Source organism: Notolabrus celidotus, chromosome 5, assembly GCF_009762535.1.
Source record: "Notolabrus celidotus isolate fNotCel1 chromosome 5, fNotCel1.pri, whole genome shotgun sequence".
NCBI classification, from domain to species: domain Eukaryota; kingdom Metazoa; phylum Chordata; class Actinopteri; order Labriformes; family Labridae; genus Notolabrus; species Notolabrus celidotus.
In genome coordinates this window covers 11116430-11136559 of record NC_048276.1, presented here as the reverse complement: position 1 = coordinate 11136559, position 20130 = coordinate 11116430, and the positions used below count along the sequence as shown (strand labels likewise).

The 20130-nt window shown below is 38.8% G+C and overlaps 1 protein-coding gene and 1 long non-coding RNA gene across 2 annotated transcripts in view; one reads left to right on the top strand and one right to left on the bottom strand.

Moving 5' to 3' along the window:
• The window catches only part of nrxn2a (neurexin 2a), a 149187-nt gene that overhangs the window by 80597 nt on the left and 48460 nt on the right, over nucleotides 1–20130 (top strand). The window contains exons 15-16 of the mRNA XM_034683753.1: nucleotides 336–509; nucleotides 1431–1550. Coding sequence (XP_034539644.1) covers nucleotides 336–509; nucleotides 1431–1550 — 294 coding nt within the window. The remainder of the gene's footprint in view (nucleotides 1–335; nucleotides 510–1430; nucleotides 1551–20130) is intronic.
• Nucleotides 119–19139, bottom strand: LOC117812811. Its single transcript, XR_004631272.1, has 3 exons — nucleotides 19015–19139; nucleotides 1401–1571; nucleotides 119–501 (listed from the first exon to the last, which is right to left on the bottom strand). It is a non-coding gene; the product is annotated as an uncharacterized LOC117812811 (long non-coding RNA).

Here is a 20130-nt window from a genome sequence, read left to right as displayed (position 1 = left end):
TTTTGGAGACCATAGGATACATAAATACATATGCTTTTTTGTTTGTGTTGAAATGATTAATACATACAGACAGATGGGATGACTTTCCATCTATTAATATTTGTGACAATGACTTGTAACAATCAGTAACTTTAAGAATGTGAGGCAAGATGTTACCAAGAAGTTCAGTTCTGTGTTGTATATCAAATGGTCACTACATTTTTAATAATTTCGAAGACAGATTATAAGAAACACCTCTGATGCTTGTCATTCTATTTTAAGGAGCCAACAACGTACTCGGTTGTGGTGAAATAATACGATTTTTTTAACAGGAATTTCTCTCACGCATCTCACAGGAGAGCTGTACATTGGCGGTGTTGGGAAGAGCATGTACAGCAGCCTGCCCAGGTTAATAGCATCCCGGGAAGGTTACAAGGGCTGCCTGGCATCCATGGACTTGAACGGCAGGCTGCCTGAACTGCTGGCTGATGCCCTACACAAGGTGGGGGAGGTGGAGCGCGGCTGTGGAGGTGAGACAGGAAACACACAGGGAAGATTAATACCTGTGTATCACTTCTTTCATTTGATCTCCTCATAGTGCAAAAATCTCAGAGCCACTTCTTGAACTGTTTGATTATACATGCTAGCATGCGATGATATCATAGTAGTCAAGAGGTCCCACTGCTTAGGTTGACTTCAACTAGAATCACCCGGTAAGATTGCTGCCAAGGTTTAACAGTATCAACTTCTCTCCCCTGGTAGCCTTTACTTCTGCAGGAATCACTGCAACAGTTTTGACAGAAGGTTACGCAAGTGCGCTGATAGTTTGGCTTGAGGGTGACACTTAGATAAAGGTCAAGGAGTCTCCAAAATCAAAAGTTATCTTCCTCTCTGGAGCATGAATGAGCAAAGCCAAGATGAGATTTGATGATTAGAAAACAGCTGTGGCCTCATAGTGGTCTCCAAAATAAATACAAAAAGCATTAATCCCTCCCATGAGAAAGTGATTCTGCACACAGCATAAATGATTATTACTTTAGAGCCTCTGTGGTTGTAGAGGGTTTGGCTTGGCAGAAACAACCAGACACAAATATAGACAGACACAGCTGAGATTTAGGTTAACATTACCTCTGCTCTTTGGTGTTTCTTAAATCTTTGTTAGCCAGTCATCGCTTGCATGTTTCAAAAGCTAGTTCAGTCTAAACTGCTTTGTTGGAACTGTCACATTGTCTTGCTTGACCTGCTTTCTTTGGGAGCTTGTTAAATACATGTACAAGTAATAAAACCACTCCCCATTAACAGTGTCTGTTAAAAGATTCATGTCTCTAGTCCTATTTTGCAATAATGACTGGCCAGTTATGAAGTATTTATTCCTTTTGGGTAGCAGTGAAGATGCATAAATAAACTGGAGAGGACAGCACCTGGTTACATCTGCTGTCAACCCCCTGCAGGTCCCAGCACCACCTGCACAGAGGAGTCCTGCCACCATCAGGGAGTGTGTCTGCAGCTGTGGGAGGGCTTCTCCTGCGACTGCACCATGACAACCTACGGGGGACCGTTCTGCAGCGACCGTAAGTGCAGCTCTGTTACGCCTGAATAGGTAGAAAGGTGGAGAAGCGCTACAGTGGTTTAGATTGTCCGCCGGCCACAACTATGTTTTATGATTACGATCACATAAATAATAAGCAATGAATATAAAACTCCCTTGTTAAAGCATGAAGTGAGTCTTTGGTTGGTTTAAAGCCTATAAATCTAAATCATGACGGGTTTATGTTTTAGGTTTTTTAAAACTCTGCCCTTCAAGTCCACTCACAGTGGATGTCAGTGGGACTTGGTGGCAACTGGCTACCCAGTCTGTTCATAGTGTTTCCTCTAAATTGACATTTGTTTCAGAAAATGGCCAAAGAGCTATGTTTTAACTTTGGGATATGTTTACACATCCAAGGCCGAGGTTTTCCAACATTTATGACCTCAAAGATATAAAAAAGTGCCTGCTTGCGGACTCAGTTAAAAGAGTGACTACTTTGGGTTCTTAGCTTTAGTGGACTTTAGGACCTTAAAGGATGAAAGTGTGCAATATTTTTCACAAATAAGATCAAGAAATTTTGCGGTAGAAATTAAATGTGCAACCGAAGTCACAAAAACTGAAAAGCGTTGGTTCTCATTTTTATTTGTGACCTTTTACGTGTGGAAGACTGATCTAAGTTGTTGTGATTTTTTGGTTCAATGAACTGCAGACTTAACAGATTCATCTCGCTTGCTCTTCTTTAAACGACAAGACCAAACAAAACTGACCTTTGACAACAGAAGCAACACAACCCGTTCATCTCTGAAGTTGGTAGCCTATTTTCTCCGAAAACTTCTAGAATCTGCAGGTTAATTTTCTTACAATATAGAAATGAATAAAGATCAACTGTTACCTCAGTGGTTGCAAATCAAACCAAAGACTTGTTGTATGTTTGGGTTTATTTCTGAAAGCGATGAGTAGTATAAAAGATCTTGAAAAAAGACTCAAAAAGCACTGCAATAATTTAGAACCTGATCGATCCATCTTTTACTAGACCTCATTGACTAACTTCGACCTTGTGCAGATTGACCCTGCATGGCAAACATGTTGCATACTAGAAATTTATACAAGCACTTACATTTTAAACGGCGTAATGCTGAGAGGATAAATACTTCATTCACAAATGTGTCATTTCTATCTCTGACAAGTAGATGGGGCACTGTGAGCCTTTTTAGAAACATGTTAATATACATTCAGATTAGCTGGAGGGGACACATTGCTCATCACTTCATCTTTGGGTTAGAGGCTCTGAATGGGGGGGGGGGGCTATCTGCACTTAATGTATGTTAGTACAGATATGCCTCATCCAGAAATGTAAAAGTCACTTCACTAATGAATGGAATCATAAACCTGCACAGTATGACTATAATCAACATTAACACCATGTTCTGAAAAAATATTACAAACAGTAGTTATTCTTTACATTGTGAAACACAAAGCACTAAATTTGATCTTAAAGGTACAGTGTGTAGTATCTAGCAGAACAGACTTGGTAGAAATGGAATGTAATATGTGTGTTTAAATTGGTGTATACTCAGATGAATATAAAATTCATTTTGATTTGTTAATTTACAATGAGCCTTTATATATGCAGTTGCGTGGGTACCCTTCTTGGACCGCCATGTTCCTGAAGTAGCAAACTTTACGTTACTGTATTGGTGACTGACCATGCTAAATGTACCTGCTGGAAGACAAAGAAAAGAAATTAGTGGTAGATGTTGTGCGCTATAGAGTTTGTATTGATTGCATTTCTGATGATAAAAACTTGAAAATTGAGGGATCATATCATCATGTATCACAGTAGCTTCTTGTCCTCGGAGGCCACAGTCCCTTTAACAACAAACTCTAGAATCTGACCGTTAGATATTGCTAAATATGTCAATTTCTACACACTGTACCTTGAATGAACGTAACAGCCTATTATTAGGCATAACGGGGTATGTGGGCTATCACCTCAATATTATCAGCTCTGCCTCCACCACATCCATGCCTCAGCTGAACAGGGCAGTGCTTTCACGGTAAGTCGCTGACTGGTTTGTAAAATGCATTACAGTGAATCCATCATTTTCGCTTTTTAAAAATGAATCTGATATAACCCAGTGCATGACAATCATCATGTCACTCATGCATATCACATCTCTTTGCTGTGTAAGCAAGAGAGCCAGCCAGCTATACCATTGTTTGTCACTACAACAAGGTACGGTGCTCTGCAAACAAGAGTTTGGGGTTAGTTTGCGTCTGCAGCGTGTTGACTTCATGCTATGCGACCTGGTGAGCTGTAGTGCTGAAAAGGAATAGAAGTACATCCACATACTTGACTCTCATGTAACAACCACCTGGTCATGCCTACTTTAATGTAGTTTATCAGTAAGTCCCTTTCTTTTTCTCCCTCTTTCTCAGTTTAAATGTAATGAGCTGAATTCATATCAAGCAGGTAAACAATATTCACTTTACACCCTAAAACTGTTAATCAGTACCAAAGAGACTGTATCTGTTAGCTCTTAAAATAGTGCCATTAACAAAGGAGCATTGATAACGCCAAACATGATCCATCGACCTCTCTCCAGTAATACATACATTTTTTTCTAATCAAAGACTTGCCTTTCTTTTAGTGATACACAGTTAACCCCTTGTTACTCTGCTAACGTTGTACAGTTTGAGTTCTCCAAAAGAAGGAGAGAATTTGAATGCAAACACCTCAGCATGCTATGGCTCTATATTTTCCAATTCTGACATAAACCTCTCAGTAAGATTGTTTTTTGCATGAATCCATAGCATCCCTCTAAAGTGAGGAATCTGCTGCAATTAAATTGAAACGGTGATGGCTCCCGGTTTCAGAAAACCTCTAGTCTGACTGCTGCTCTCGCCATAAAGAGACCTTTATGTCCAAAATAATAGACTTGACTTTTACTGGAAGCTTTTCATACTTATAATAGCAAGAGATTAACATTAAGCTTATTGGTCCAGTGGCCATGGCAAGTTAAGCTTCATTTGCTGTAGTCATTTAGAATAACTGCAAGAATTGTGCCTTTGTGGTAATCATTATTGAAATGTGCTGCAGTATTGTTTTAAGATAGAAAAGACATTAGACTCAGCAGGGGGGCAATTTTAGGATAATTTGATAGCAGCAATAGCTAAAAGTGCCATGTTTGCATGGTTCTGTAATATGACAAATACTTCAAAGCGTATATATCCCCCTATATTTAAGGATGATTATTTATGTTAGTTATTTATTTTGCTTTCTATTCAGAAATCTGCTTTTCTCCTCTGTGTTTCTTCAACAGATTGTCATTAATTCGCTTGTTTCCTGTGCTCCAAACTTACTCACACAGCCAAATGTTCTTGCTGCTGTAATCTATCGATCTAACCTGAGAATCAATAGTTTGTCCTCTGTAGTCTTTATCTATTACATCCCATACTGTCCCAAGACCGTGCACCCGGATGAAATTTATATTACGGTGTTCATGCTGCTTTCTGCATGAGCAAGAGGAAAGCACACTGGACTAAAAGGAGATTGCTGCCCTAGTTTGGAGTTCTCTTTGTGCCGTTTGTACCATATTTACAAAACTGAGCACAACTTAACTGAGTTCTAAAGGGAATATAACAATACACACATTTAAAAGCAGATGTTTGGATGTAGGTAGGACAAAAAAAGTACGTATTTGAAAGCCTTCCACAGCAGGCTGTGATGATTATCGTCTGTTCCTGTATCATGCTGCTTTCTAAATGTGATATTCAAAGCTTTAAATATCCCAATCTTTACAAAATGTCTTTGTCTTGGATGATTTCAATGCATTAATTGCAGTTGAGTATCTTTTACGATGACAGCCTGTAAATTTGTAGACAGTCAGCTTTTTCTTCTTTTGATACTTTGGGTACATGTTTATTAAATTTGATGAAGATGACAGCAGCGAGAGGTTACATGTTGGAGTGCAGTTTCCCACATTCAAAGGGGATACTATAAAAAACGTTTCCAGAGATCATATGAAATACATCAGAAAATTTCTTCTTGAATTTTTTCCTGTAATTGCTGCTACTTTGATGCACGCCACACCTCCCGAGCTAGAATTTCAAATGGCAGCCTGGGGCTAAACCTTCACAGCACTCTGCCTAACAAGTGTTGCTAACATGAATGTATGTACTGTAGTATTTGGTTGCTTGAGTCAGAGGCAAGATCTCGCTGTTTGAAGGATATCAAATACAAATTTTGTCGACTTCAATGGTGTAAAATATGGGTCTGTCAATATCATTTTTAAATACCAAATATTCTGACAAGACCTGCCAACAGCAAATCTTTCAAATTATAACGCTGCAAAAAAAATCTCTGTTCATTTCCCAATTACTCCTGATATATTCCCCATCACTTAATTAAGATAAGACACCCTGTAAGTTTCACTGTCAGACAGCATTGCTCTACATATACTGAGCATTGCTTTAAAACAAAATAATCTCAATCCATGCAACTGTTAGAGAAACTCTGGGGTCTACTTCTGCATTAACAAGACAATTACCCAACAATTAACTGCAAATGTAACACTTCCAAAACAACACAATTCCTTTGCAGCATTTCTTAGTTTTCATTCTGCAGTGTTCAGGTTGGGCTCTCCATCATGCAGGTGGTAAATGGCATGGCTGGCTGATCTCAAAGGTCAGACCAATATATCAGCCCAATGCAGAGGAAATAACAAGCCCTATGCTTCACACTGAGCCATCATCAAAGCATTAAAACGAATGAAGATGTGATAATAATGCGAAAACACAAACAAATATGTAGGCAGGACGAAGGTTTTCCAACTATCGGCATTCATGGGTGAAGGCTGTCTTATCCGTGCTGCAATCTGCTGCTTTGTTTATCTCGCCAACATTACAGCCTCACAAGAATCCTCTTTTGTCACTTTTGTCTTTGCCATATCTCTCTTCTTTTTTTTTTTTTACACTAGAAGGTGAGATACACATTTCAAGAAACAAGCATTAAACAGAGATGAGAGGGTTGTCCCTCCTTGGTATTGAAATTCAAAATCCTCAAGAGAAACAGAGCACAAGTGTAGAAGCTTGTGAAACAATTAAGAATCCTTAGGTGGTTTGTGCCTCGGTATATTTATATTCATATACAGAAAGCAATTACGATGTATGCTACAAACATCTGTGCTAATTACCTCCAGGTCATCGTCTCATCCCCAAAGTCACACATCTATATATAATGATGTTCTGTGCTCAATTTTCAGCACCTCCTTGTCAACATATGGACAGTGTAATTATCGCTTAACCTCCGTAGTTATGGAATATTGTTTTGGCATATTTATTACCTGCTTGTGTTGATGTATCAGTGTGACGAATCAAAAGCAAACACCAATATTATTCCTGTGTAATAAAATGTACAGCACAGAATTACCTTACTTAACTTCCATTTAGCCCTGAAAAAAAAACAATGACAGCACTGACAAAAGTATTACATCCCATGACATGATACAAACAATGTTGTGCTAAAACACACAATGGGCTACTGATGATTTTAAGCAAATGTGACACAACTGCTCCTGCCTCTTGTTCTCCAAACATCTTCTGTGTCCTCCCACCCTGTCCTAACATATGCACCCACACATGACAAAAATGTAAGATTCCACCTGACGTGGCTTTATTTAACCACGGTGCAAGCACCCATCAGCGCTCTGCGGAGAGGAGCCCACCCTCGTCTTTAATCTGTAAGTCAACATTTCCTTTGAATTGCTTAATTCCCATGGAAGAGAGGCAGACTGTAAATTGAGGCTGTAGCCTCCAGGCATCCAGACAAGGTACAGTAACACAGCTCTACACAGAAGCTGTCTTCCTTCTCTGTTTCATGTGGCAGTTAGCAAGCATTTGTATGTGCTTGAGCTACGATGACTTTCCATTTCCTCGAACAGGCTGGATGGAGTTTGTATTATTAAGCGGCAGCTGTTATTATCAAAGGATTCTAAGCTGTAGAGGAGGCTTTATGTAAACCTTTTTGCAGACACTGTACAAGTAAAAAGTGAAGCGCACCGTAGAGTAGATTTTTCTGTTGGTTTAAAAAAAGAGTTTTTTAAAGCTGATTTGCAGTTTGTAAAATATTAATGTTATATTTTGTACTTCTGTTTCCGTTATGTAAATGTTTAGTCTTTGAAAACAGGAATCCACTCATCTATAAATGTACTCTAGTGTCACGAAATGTGATGTATAAGTGCTCAATCAAACCCATTTTTTTCTTTGACCCTGGCTCCAGGTGCAGTCTTGTCGATTATGAGTGTGTCCCATAGGCCACCAGGATAATCCAGGATAGAAGTTCAGACTTAATCTCCCTCCCTGGGACCAAGGCTCAAGAAAACACAGTGATACTCATAGCATGAGGACCTACCCGAAAAAAGGCTTATGGGGTACTTCTGAGTCTGTGCCAACTAAGCCAATGGTCTGGACCATTTATGAGCTCAAGCAGCTAGATGGCTTAAAATTACCTCCAGCTGAACAAGAGCAAATCTGAAGTCATTCTTTTTTTTGCAACTGATCACCTCCCTAAAGCCATTTGTTATGACCCTCAGCATGATCTTTGGCTCTGCCTTTACAGCTGACAGTCATGTTAAGCAGTAGGAAAATCGGTAACACTTTATATTAACTACACACTTTTAAGCATTAGTTAAGCATTAATTAAGCATTAATTAATACTTAACTCATCATCTGTAAAGCATTGTTCATACATTAATACTCATTTATATATCATGTACAAACACAGTTATAAATGTTTTATTATTCATGAATATGACTCTCTATAATGTGTTAACTAACTCTTTGTTCATACTTTATAAATGATGGATTCACCACTTACAAATGAGCTATTGTGGTCATTATAAACCAGTTATAAACACATTTACAGGTTGTGATTCTAACATTTTTATGCTTTACAAAGAGTTCATTAATGAGATTTAAGACCAGCTGTTAGGGGTGTACTCATTTATGCTGAGCACTGTATATTCTGCGCGGCCATCACGGTCACCATTTTGAGAAAACGTAAAGGAGTGGTGAGCAGCATAATAATGTTACAAATGTGACTTAAGTTTATGACGTTAATGATGTCTAATATTCAAAATCAATCAATGCTGAAGTCTTCATAGACATCTTTATGTAAAATATGCTGCATGCAAAACAGAACTGGTTTAGAACTGGTTTATAATGACCATAATAGCTCATTTGTAATTGGTGAATCCAAATTTGTAGTTAATATAAAGTGTTAAAGTGTTAATATAAAGAAAATCTAGTTGCCTCCTACACTGAACATTTTTCAGATTTAGACCTCTCCTCCTTTAAATCTCTACACCGGGACCAGCCTGTAGTCCTTATCCCACCTGTTACTGAAGAAACCTCAGTCAACTCTCTCCAGCCTCAGCTCAGAACATACTTCTTTACACAAGTATTTGAGTCCTCTTGTCCGACATAGGCTGCTTGTATACTTTATTTCTGTTTGGTAAAGTTCTCATTTTTATCTTTAAATCTTTGTGATACCCCTGTTCTCATGTATTCTTAATTGTTTTCTGCACAGTACCACTTGTATTACATGTGCTTTATAAATAAACCTAAATTATTGAAGCGTATGTGTCTGTAAGAGACTTGGATAACTAACAACACGTACGTCAGTGATCTTCAAAAAGGACCTCTTTCCTTTGGGTCCATTTCCTGGGACACGGTCATTTTAAACTCACCTTTTTAACAGGTTAGAATTTGTGAAACATCTGATCTCTGCATACTAAGTGTGTGTACAGGCATCGTAATACAGCATGTTATTCATTCTCTTGTACTTTCAATCCAGCTGACTTTGTAGTCTTGTTGCAAATGGGCACCAGGGTACGCATATTACACAATATGTACCATAAGGTACAGCATGCTGGAGTGTTGAAGATCAAGTTTTACAGAGTTGAAGTAGAGGTTGAGGATGATTAATTCCTATTGGGTTATTTATTTTACAGTCTCATCCACTTGGATATCAAATCTAGTACAGCTTGTACAAATTGGTGCATTACTGGAGCCTTTGGGAACCTGTGGCGATCCGTAGGAAGATTCATCTAATCACCTTCTATACTTGACCACACTCAGTGCATGCTAAGGGGTTATCATGAAAAAGTGACCTTCAGTTAACACCCTACAATTAACGTGAGGGGGTCGACTCCAAGTCATGACCCAGTTCTGCCTCCAGCATACCGTATATAGCATACGTGTAATTACATCCTACCCACTGTAATACATTCTTCCATATTTATACCTCTGCATATAGAAGCAATAAGGTCGATTTTGTTGCCTTTGGTGTTTTTTGTTTTTTTTTGCAAATAGCCCAATTTACCATGCTAACACCCACCCTGGTGTGACTGCACTGTGCATCTGTAATGTCAGACTACCATAAGACCTCTGAGGGCGATTACAATATTTCGCTTGTTATCTGCAGATATGCACTAGTTGATTTGGCTTTTAACTCTAAACCAGCTCTTGCATATATGTCGGAGTCATTTGTCTTTGTTCACTGCATGCCCTTCCTGACTGATTACAGTAATGGACTCCATCAACGCCAATTACCTTTCAGAGCTGTGAAAAGTGTCTCTAATTCATCTTCACTTTTAAGACAACACGGTCCCACACAACCATAGTTATCATCAGGTATCTGAATGCATTCCATATTTGAGACAGTGTATGTAGAAATTATATCCAAAATGTGAGCTCATATTAATAGAATCTGATGCTAAGGTCGTTAGATACACAATATTGACATGTAGCACCTGAACTAGTGTTCATGGTGAGATTTCTGTTGATTGGAGTCCAAACAGAACGATGCAGAGGGTCTGCTGCAGTGTGTTAAAGGCTGATCTCATGATACCAAACTTATTTTTGTCAACCACTGTAATTATAGGCTTCCAGAAATCTTGCACGCTTGTGCAACAATTTTCTTATCAAGTTACATGTTTCTTCATTACTTGCCTTCACCATCATCTCTGCCACCTGGCTTTATCAGCTTTGCTCAACATAGAAACAGTTTATCCTATCATGATCATCTCTGCCAAATCTCTGCTCTGTGTGAGTCATATGGAGACCCGGAGCCCAGGATTGCTGGCGCAGCTCCCCACAGCTACATTATGGAGGAAGGAACGAATTGTATAATTGACTGGCTAAGCTCACAGGGTTATAAAAGTGAACTCGTGACTTAAAAGCAGCATTGCGTTAATCTGTGTAATTCTTTGCCAAAATAAAAAAAATTCTAAAGATTCATCCTCCAGTGAAATTCACCACAGGTCAATGTCTGACCGCTCACAGCATTTTTACAGCTTTGAAGCCTTGAAGGCATGAGCGGGAAACTTTTGACATTTACATTGATGTGAAAAGAAGTCAAGCACCTGAGGGTAATATTCCTCCTTTGACTTATTTTAGCATCTCTGTCCTTGCAGCTTCTCACATTAAAATGTCTTTATTGTCCTTAAGTGTGGTATTTTAAAGGCTTTTCTCTGAAAGGCAGTGCTGCGCTACAACACTAAACATCCAAATACCAACTGAGTTAACCTGTATTTCCTATATCTTGTAAAAATGATGGAACCAGTTTTCAGAAAAGAGTAATAGCTGATAAAACTAGATGATTCTTGAATCTTGAAATGTCTGAAGGATGCGGTTTTGAGAGCATCATAGTGAAATTGACACACTGGCTCATACTGTTTATGAGGCTGTTAAGAAAGTAATTTAGTTCCATGTGGACAGAAAAACTGAGGAGAGATTTGTGTTCATATGAGCCAATCTGTTTTGCTTAATAGCAACCATCGGTTACAGATATGGAGCCTGGGATTCTTTTGATAGAATGCTTCCACCGTTGTACTAATCTGAAACTATCAAATTGACTGCAGTTGATATTTGACAGCACAGTTGTGCTAACTGCTCTAATATAAAACAAGCAGAAAGGACAACAAATCAGATCTCTTCAGTGAGAGAATCTCCTCCAAATGTCAGGGGATAGAGTTAAAGAAGAGGTGAAGTCGAAAAATAGTAAAATACTCACCCCCATTTATATTACCTTATATACCTTTCCAACACTCAAACTCAGAACAGACAGCTCTCCTCTCTGTACACCTGACCCACCCCCTGCTGTTTTTCTTTTCTGTACGTGTCTGAGTGTCTGACAATATTCATCAGCAGCATGCTTTATAAAGATGCCTAACCAGCTGTACATAACTTTAAAAATAGAGATATAAGAAGGCTTGTTGTGCCTCAATCAGTGCATTAACCGGAGGGAGGTAGTGAAGGACGTCACTCTGTGATCACAAATCATGCGTTAGATGCCGCAGGTCCTCCGATGAGAGGGGCAGAGAGCGATGAGAGATCCTCTTGTTCACTGATCATGGATGGTGATACAAAAAGAACAGCGTGACGGTCCCATTTTATTTGGGGAGCCAAAAATATACTTGGGTGACCTGCCCAGGTATTATCTATATTTTGGGAACACTGCAGTCTACCCTCTCAACTAACTCATCTAATCATATTTACTTCCTTGTTTTATCAAAATCAAGCCGCAATTGAGTATCATTTTTAACATGAGCAGGGACAAAGGGTGGTTTTGTTGTTGTTTTTTTGATACGTGAAAGACCAAGCTTTTTTAATTTTTGCAGAGACATCCTCTTCTTAGATATAACACATTTATTAATCTCTTCACTGCAGAAGGCTGGAGCACTTAGGATGAGTTTCTGAATTCGGTGGAATAATGAAGTACATGATTTTCTTTCTTCTCCAAACCAGTGTTAGACTAGAGCACTCATGAATTCACTCCCAGTATGAGCACCACTGTCCCAATCGCCTCAATCCTCAATGCTGTTTATTGTTTGGATAGTAATGTTCTCGACAATCATTGCCCCTCTCAGGTATTCAGGTAAACACTGACTGAATGAATTTCTGTTCAGCTAGAAATGCTTGAAGTGCTCCCGGTTTTGCACACCACAGTATGTTGATATTTATTCTGGCCAATGCAATATCCAGAGAAATATTGCACGTTACCTTACCACACTTTAATGTTGAAGTTTATGCATAAAAGGTGGTGTTTTGCTGTGGGTTTCAATTGTGTTGCACTTCTGACCACACTTAAAAGTGGGAGCAGGGCCGTGGAGTCAGATGTTACATCACCTCTTGAGTAGGAACATTGTGAAGGAAGGTGAACACTTGGAGATAGCAGCACAAACAAGATTCACAGCCTCTACAGTCTTATTATCATTATTGTAATGTTCCCAAAATTGTGTTTTCCTTCTCTCTGGGGTTAAGCAATTTTGTCACTTTGCTGATCTGCTAAAAGCAGGTGATAGCTGCATAAAGCTGTGAACAGAGGTGTTAATTGACACTGGCATCTAAATTAGTATTAACCCTTTCGAGTAACAGACTGCTATATCGTTCTACAGTATACCTTAAAACATTGCTCAAAGGAGACTTAAGAACTACAGAAGGATTAATGCTCCATTCAAATATTCAACTTTAGTAATATTTGTAACATGGGTTACCAAAACTCAGTACGTTTGCTCGGTAAAATTGAAAATGTTAGTTTTAATACTCCTCGTCACTGATCAAATTATGAGTAGGGGAGAACGGGGTTGGTTGTCACACGGGTTGGTTGGCACACTCGTTATATCTCGCCACCAGAGGGCACTGTCTCTCAAATTTCCAGAATTAGGATCAGAGCTCACCTACATAGTCTTCTCTGGAGTAAGACAGCTGAACTTGAGGTGACTTTTTGTATTTTGTATTTTTCATGTCAAATTGTAAATATTCAGCTCCTCAGTATTTTTCTTCTAGGCTTTTAAAGGATGGGTTTATAACAAAACAAGTGTTACCCTTACAAAGTGTGAGGGAAAAGCTATAGTTTAGATTTTTATTAGCTAACTAAATAGTTGTTAGATGGTTGTTAGCCTTGATGCTAGCAAAAAGTTCCAGTTGTGGTTGGTCGTCACATTTTCTTTGGGGTTAGTTGTCACATGTAACAACCAACCCCTGTGTTGGCAAAATCATGCATGGTGAATTGAGATAGAATGTGCAGAACCTACATTTGCCATCACTGTAACTCAGACAGTGACTGCATGTAGCCTAGTTGAGTCGGCCATTATTGTTCGGCCTATTTGTTTTAATCTTTATGTTGTTATATAGGCTGGCCTAAAGATGTGTTTCCTGTTCATGTTCCTTGCTCATTTTATGTTAAAATGCATTAAGTTATGTAGGCCTATCACTTGTCAGTGCAATTAAACTTTCAAATTTAGTTCTGCCTTCTTGCCTTTTTTTAAAGATTTTTCCCATTGAAATACCATTGTGACAACCAACCCCATAGTGTGTGACAACCATCCCCGTGATAGGGTTTGATAGTTAATTGCCTCTTTGTTACAATGAGTTGGAAAATGAGAGGGATACACATTTCAAGCCAACACCTTAAGCTTCAATCTAATGTAGGAATGACTATTGAAAGGTGTTTTGATGATGAGCAATCCACAAAGCAGTAAAAAGTGTGACAACAAACCCTGGTATCCCCTACTGCTTTAAAAATCCTCAAAACACTCTGAAGCCTAACATGTCGATCAACACAACGTCTCATATGTAAGAAACACTTGTTCTGTTTGAATCTAAGAGATCACAAAGAGTAACAAAGTAAGTGAGCACCTTTAGGAGAACAGTGCACAGCGCAGCTCTGTGCAGCAGAGAGTTGAGATGCTACTGGCTTATCTCCTCATTCATACCCAAAACAAGAGCAAACTGTATGGGCTTGAATATAATTAGTGCAGTAAGCCATTTAAATTGGACGATGAGACAATGCAGACAGAGAGGGAAAATAATGTGCAGTTCCTGGTGCTATTAGTGGCTGCAGTTCATTCTTTGGGGAATCCCCTCTATAGCTTTATTTGGCAGTGCATCATAAATGACCGTACAGGAAACATTGAAGGATTTTTGCTTGTTTTGACTGCAGGAACATTAGTTTGTTTTTGCTTCTTTATTTTTGAAGGGCAACAACCAGTGCTCATTGACTCCCCAACTTGCATTTCATTTGTTTTGACTTTCATATAGCACAACCATGAGTTCAAAGTTTCCATCACTGTGTTGAATCATTCCAATAATGAGTTGTTTTTTAACAACAAGCACTGCAGAGCAAACTCTCAGAGCTGCTACCATGCTTGAGTCTTATTTTCAGGGTTAAGATTGAAGTTATTTTTTTCTCTGCAAACACTGGAAGTACCCAGTGACTTAATGCTCTCATTAGCCAGAAATCAGTAATTTGCTCTCCCCAAATACACCTGCTCACCATTTAAATCCACTCAGCACAGCTTCCCTGACCTCTTGTAACCTTTGGGTGAAGTGTCACGGATCAGGATAATTTAATGCAAGCTGATAGCTCATTAGAATGCAAACAGACACAGCTATGCTAGGCTATGTTTAACAGATTGGAAAATACAAGCCATGCTGCCAGTTTCTCTCAGATATGCGACAGGTTATTTCATGATTAGTTACGGTCTCTTATGACTCACGCTGCAAACACTGACTGCTGGAGAGGGAGTTCAATCTTCTGCCAATGTCACACTGACTAACAGAGTCAGAGAGAAATATACAAACCTTTATAAAACACACTGCACTCACTCTGTCCACCAAGGACTTCAAACCACTATTACATTGTCTGAGATTGGAAGTTACAGGATGCAATCTAGCATTGCTGCACAGCAACTGTAAGATCAGGCAGGCCATTGTTTTTCTCTGTGTGAGTTGTACAAATTCATTTTATTAGTTATGATGGCTTTTGTCAGTCTCCTTTTCAAGTGAGTAAACAATAGGAACTCTGTGGATTTAAATGAATAGTGTTTATCTACGACTGCCTGTGTACACCAGATGCATTGTTGATTCAGATTCCTTTTTAAGCATTACTGAGCTTACAGAAAATAGTAATTAACAAGTTTTGCCAAGACATTCCAGCTCTGCTTTTACCGTATTATGAGTTTTCAATCAGTCTGCAGACCAGACACTTTACATTAATTAAACAAATTCACAACAAGTACTTCTAATCTTTATCTCAATAATAATAATATTCTTTTAAAGATATTTCTGCAGCCAGAGTTTACATATGTTATCAGTGTTTCAGGATGCCCTTAATATACAGATGTGCTCATAAGTTTACATACCCTGGCAGAATTTATGATTTTTTATTGGGCAATTTCTGTTGCCATTATGATATATAAAGAGTAAACACAGTTGTTCGACAATAAATGTCTTCACCCAACCACTAACCATGAGTGAAAGAAAAGTTTTTCTCTTAACATTCATATTCTCTGAAAAATGGCCAAAAAAATCACAAATTCTGCCAGGGTATGTAAACGTATGAGCACAACTGTATGCTGTGACAACCGACATGGGAAGTCAATCCATGAGTGTTATTCTTCTATGTTCAGTATTTCAAGCACACAGTTTCTCTTCATGTGGTGAATACAGGAAGAACTAGCTTTCTCACTCATTGTGTAACCTAACTGTATCAGTGTCTTTAGCAGCTAAATCAAATACAGATTTTTTTTTTCTAAGTAAATCAATCCTCGCCCTTCTCTGATTTTGCCTCATTTTCGGTTTATTCAATAAAACTAAAATACCTCACCTAGGAGAATTTAGCTGTGTCGGGAGGATGTTTAATTTCCATGAATCCGACACGTATTGAGTGAGTGCACTCATTAAAGACTCATTTTGTGCCTGTGATTCGAGTGTCATCTTCACACGTCCTGTTAAATGTCTGTATTGTTAAATGGAAGTGACTCTATTCTGTGGTGGATGTCAACATCCTTGAAAGCTCAGAGCAGAAAAGACTTATTTTTATGATTGAACTGTGCCACAAACCTTGCGCAGCTTATGCAGTTCAACACAGGGCCCTGCTCCCTAACGCTGCATCCCTCTTAATGGATTAAAACATGTAACGCCATCAGTCAGTACTGGGCTTAAAATGGGTTGCAGGGTGTAATGCTTGTAATTGTCACAGGTTTAGAGAATCAAAATATAACTCTAATGTACTTCTTGATTACATTCACCTTCTTCTCCAAGGGGCTTTACATTAATTTGTGAAAGGTATTTGAAGTTGGTTTGAAATCATAGAAAACCTTGAAAATCTTGTGGAAAAAAAGTGTTTCAAATAGATTTTTTAAATACACAACAAAAGCACATATATACAGTCATAGGCGTTTTCTAGATCCTTTTTGGGGTTGATGAAGCACTCCAAAAATTTGAGAGTTTTTTTTCCTTTTTATTTTTTATTACATGTCTGTTTTAACAAGTTAGAAAAGTTCCAAAACCTTGTTTGAAACATAATATTTTAACAACAAAAATACAGCAGCTCCAAAACGTATCAAATGATATAATATAGACAAGAAGGAAAAAGGCAGAGAAAAACATTGAACACGTCCATTTCTGTTAATGTGTTTTACATATTGTGCATTGCATTTCAAATGAAAGTCCCAACAATAACTCCAATGTCAATTTTTGGTATTTTTGGTGCTCACTATAGGGGTCTGGTTTACTCCAGAAACATACATACTGTTTATGTATATGTTGAGGAGCTGCTGTATCAAAATGAGTTGTCTTTCCACAGAAATTAGGGCTACCATATGTTTCTTTTATGATTCCAATATCTCTTTTGCCGTGGCTCAGCATTTAAATAACCTTTATCAGATTTGATGGTTTAGTCACAGACTTTCCCAAAAAGTGTTATACTTTTCTTTCACAAATGTGGGAATGAAATTGCATTAAAATGTACAAAACAGTGAAATTAATCTTGCCCGGCCGGGCAGCTCTCTGGGTGCTCACCCCTAAACATTGGATCCTAGAATCGCCCCTGTATACAGTGCTGTGAAAAAGTATGTGCCCCCTTCCTGATTTCTTATATTTGTCACATTTACATGTTTCAGATCATCAAACAAATTTTAATATTAGACCCCCACCCTTGGCGGCAATAACTGCAATCAAGCGCTTACGATAAATTGGCGATGAGTCTTTTACATCGCTGTGGAGGAATTTAGGCCAACTCTTTACAATCCTCTTCCAATGTGGCTGAATAAAAACAATTCTGTAAAAAAGAGTTGGCCAAAAATCCTCCACAGCAAGGTGAAAGAGTCATTGCCAATTATCGCAAACACTTGACTGCAGTTGTTGCCGCCAAGGGTGGCACAAGCAGCTATAGGTTTAGGGGGCAATTACTTTCTCACATAAGGCCAGGTGATTTGGATAATGTTCTTCATTTAAAAACTGCATTTAGTATTTACTCTGGTTATCTTTGTCTGTATTAAAATTTGTTTGATGATCTGAAACATTTAAGTGTGACAAATATGCAAAAATATAAGAAATCAGGAAGAGGGGCAAATACAGCTCTATATATGCAAGTTCATAACAAGGCATGACAATTTAGGCTACTGGCTCTGAGTTGCCCCAGAAAAGTTGTCCTCCTGGTAGAGCAGTTTTCCTTATTTCTTCACTAAGATAGTGTGAATTAATAATGTAGAGCTTGATTACTGGTACATGACACACATAAAGACTTCTTCATCAAACATGGATTGCTGAGATTCTGTATTCTTCACTGCTCATTAGTTTTTCCATATAGTTCCAGCCATCAATCTATCGGTCTGAGAATGTTGTCCATTCCTCCAGTCATACATCATTTTGGAGGAAAGGCTTCAAGACAAACCTAAAAAACAAATTTAGATTTGTTTTCTTTTTTTAAACAAAAGTTGCTTAAAAAAAAACAAAAGACATCAATAATTTCTCCCAGCTTTATCTTCCTTTGTGTGTCAGAGGTAGACTGAGGAGAAAGTGTCCAAAGCGGCGTCATAAACAAACAATAAACTGAAATATTCCCTTAAAAGAGCTACCAGGAAGGCTGTATTTGAGCCTGAAATAGCCCTGCTGTGATGACCGATTCAAACAGCCATAGGCAGTTTCAGACTCCATAATAACAAAGATAAGAGCTGGTCAGAAAGCTGCTTCTGCAGCTAGAACAGAGAGTCATATCCATAGAGGATCCATTTGCATCGCAGAAGAGAATGTCTTTTTATAACACTGGGCAATTTGTTAAAGAGGATATTTTGAAATCATATTCATATAAATGCAATTTATTGAGAGAGTGCTTTTTCAAAATTGCTTTGTCATTAACCAAAGAAGTAACAACCATCATAACATGCCTGTAGGTGAAGTAACACAGAGCACATATAATTACGGCAATAAATGGTGTAAAGTGGGGTCAGAGGCTCGCCGAGAGGCTGGATGTTTCAGCACATAATAAGTGCTGTGAGTGTGCAGGAATACAAGATAAGATTTGAAACTGTTTCACATTGGCATTTAGAGCTTCTTTTCATTCTCCCTATTTCCAGAGTGATATTCCCCAAAGTGTGTCTCAGGCAGAGTCCAGTTTTGGGACCAACATTATGCAGGGCTTGATTACCAAGTGGACTCACCCAGCCGGCTCTGACTGTCCCTCTGTGCCACACTCTGCATGGGAACATGGTGGGGTTCACTTGACACCCTGAACACGCAGCAGCTGAGCCTCAGATGAATGCTAGTCTATGCCGGCTCCCAGGGGGGCCAGGGCTTCCCAGTCCCCGCTGCAGGGGCTGTGTGAGAGGAGAAAGGTTACATTCAGTTTACATCATAAAGGCTCCACGCACACAGACAGAGGCCTTAAGATGCAGAGTCTGCCTCTCTGCGGCTTCGCTTCTGCCTTTCCGTCACTCTAACGCTTGCAGACACAGTGACACACTCACTTATACATCATTAACTTGCTGTTCCTCTCACAAAGTCAGAGCTTTCACTCTCTTTGGTGTGTGATAAATTATAACCCACTGCAATGAAGAATTTAGACAGGGAGAGTGCATGGGGTGTGGCTATCTCATTGAGGTTCTCTGCATCACACTTTGGCAGGCCTGTCTGTGCACTTTCCACAAAATCACTTCAGGTCATCAAGAACAACTGGCAACATGTATGTTAGACTCCTCACCAACCTGATAATCAACATAAACACTTTGGATTGGAATACACATGATAGACTTTAAAGTAATAATTAACATGCTCTGCTCCAGTGGTGGGTCAGATCACATAACTGCAATTTAGCATAATCCATTAGCTATATAACAGGGCTGGCATTCAACTTGGCTCGGGTCATTTAAAGCTACTGTGAGGAACTTTTAGCTCGTCTCTCTTTGATAATCATTTCCTGTACATGTCAAAGTAGACTTTTCTGACCAGAACTGTTTGTTTTTTCTGCTTTTGCCTTTATAAGACTGGTCAGTAGATATAGATTGGAAACATGAAAAGAGAGGGTGGGGACAACATGCCCATAGGGCCCAGGGTTGCAGGCAAACCAAGAGCTCAGCCTCTGAATGTGGGGCACATCCTCTACCAGTTGAGCTAAACTTGGGCCTCTTACTCTCATATTTTAACTGTCAAACATATCACTCACTGTGTATCTTTTTCTTGGAAATCTTAAACAAAGGCGCTCTGGTCTGACATCAACTTGATGGTAGTGGTGACAGACATCAAAGCAGCTATGTAGAAACAATCAGTCTTATTCTTGA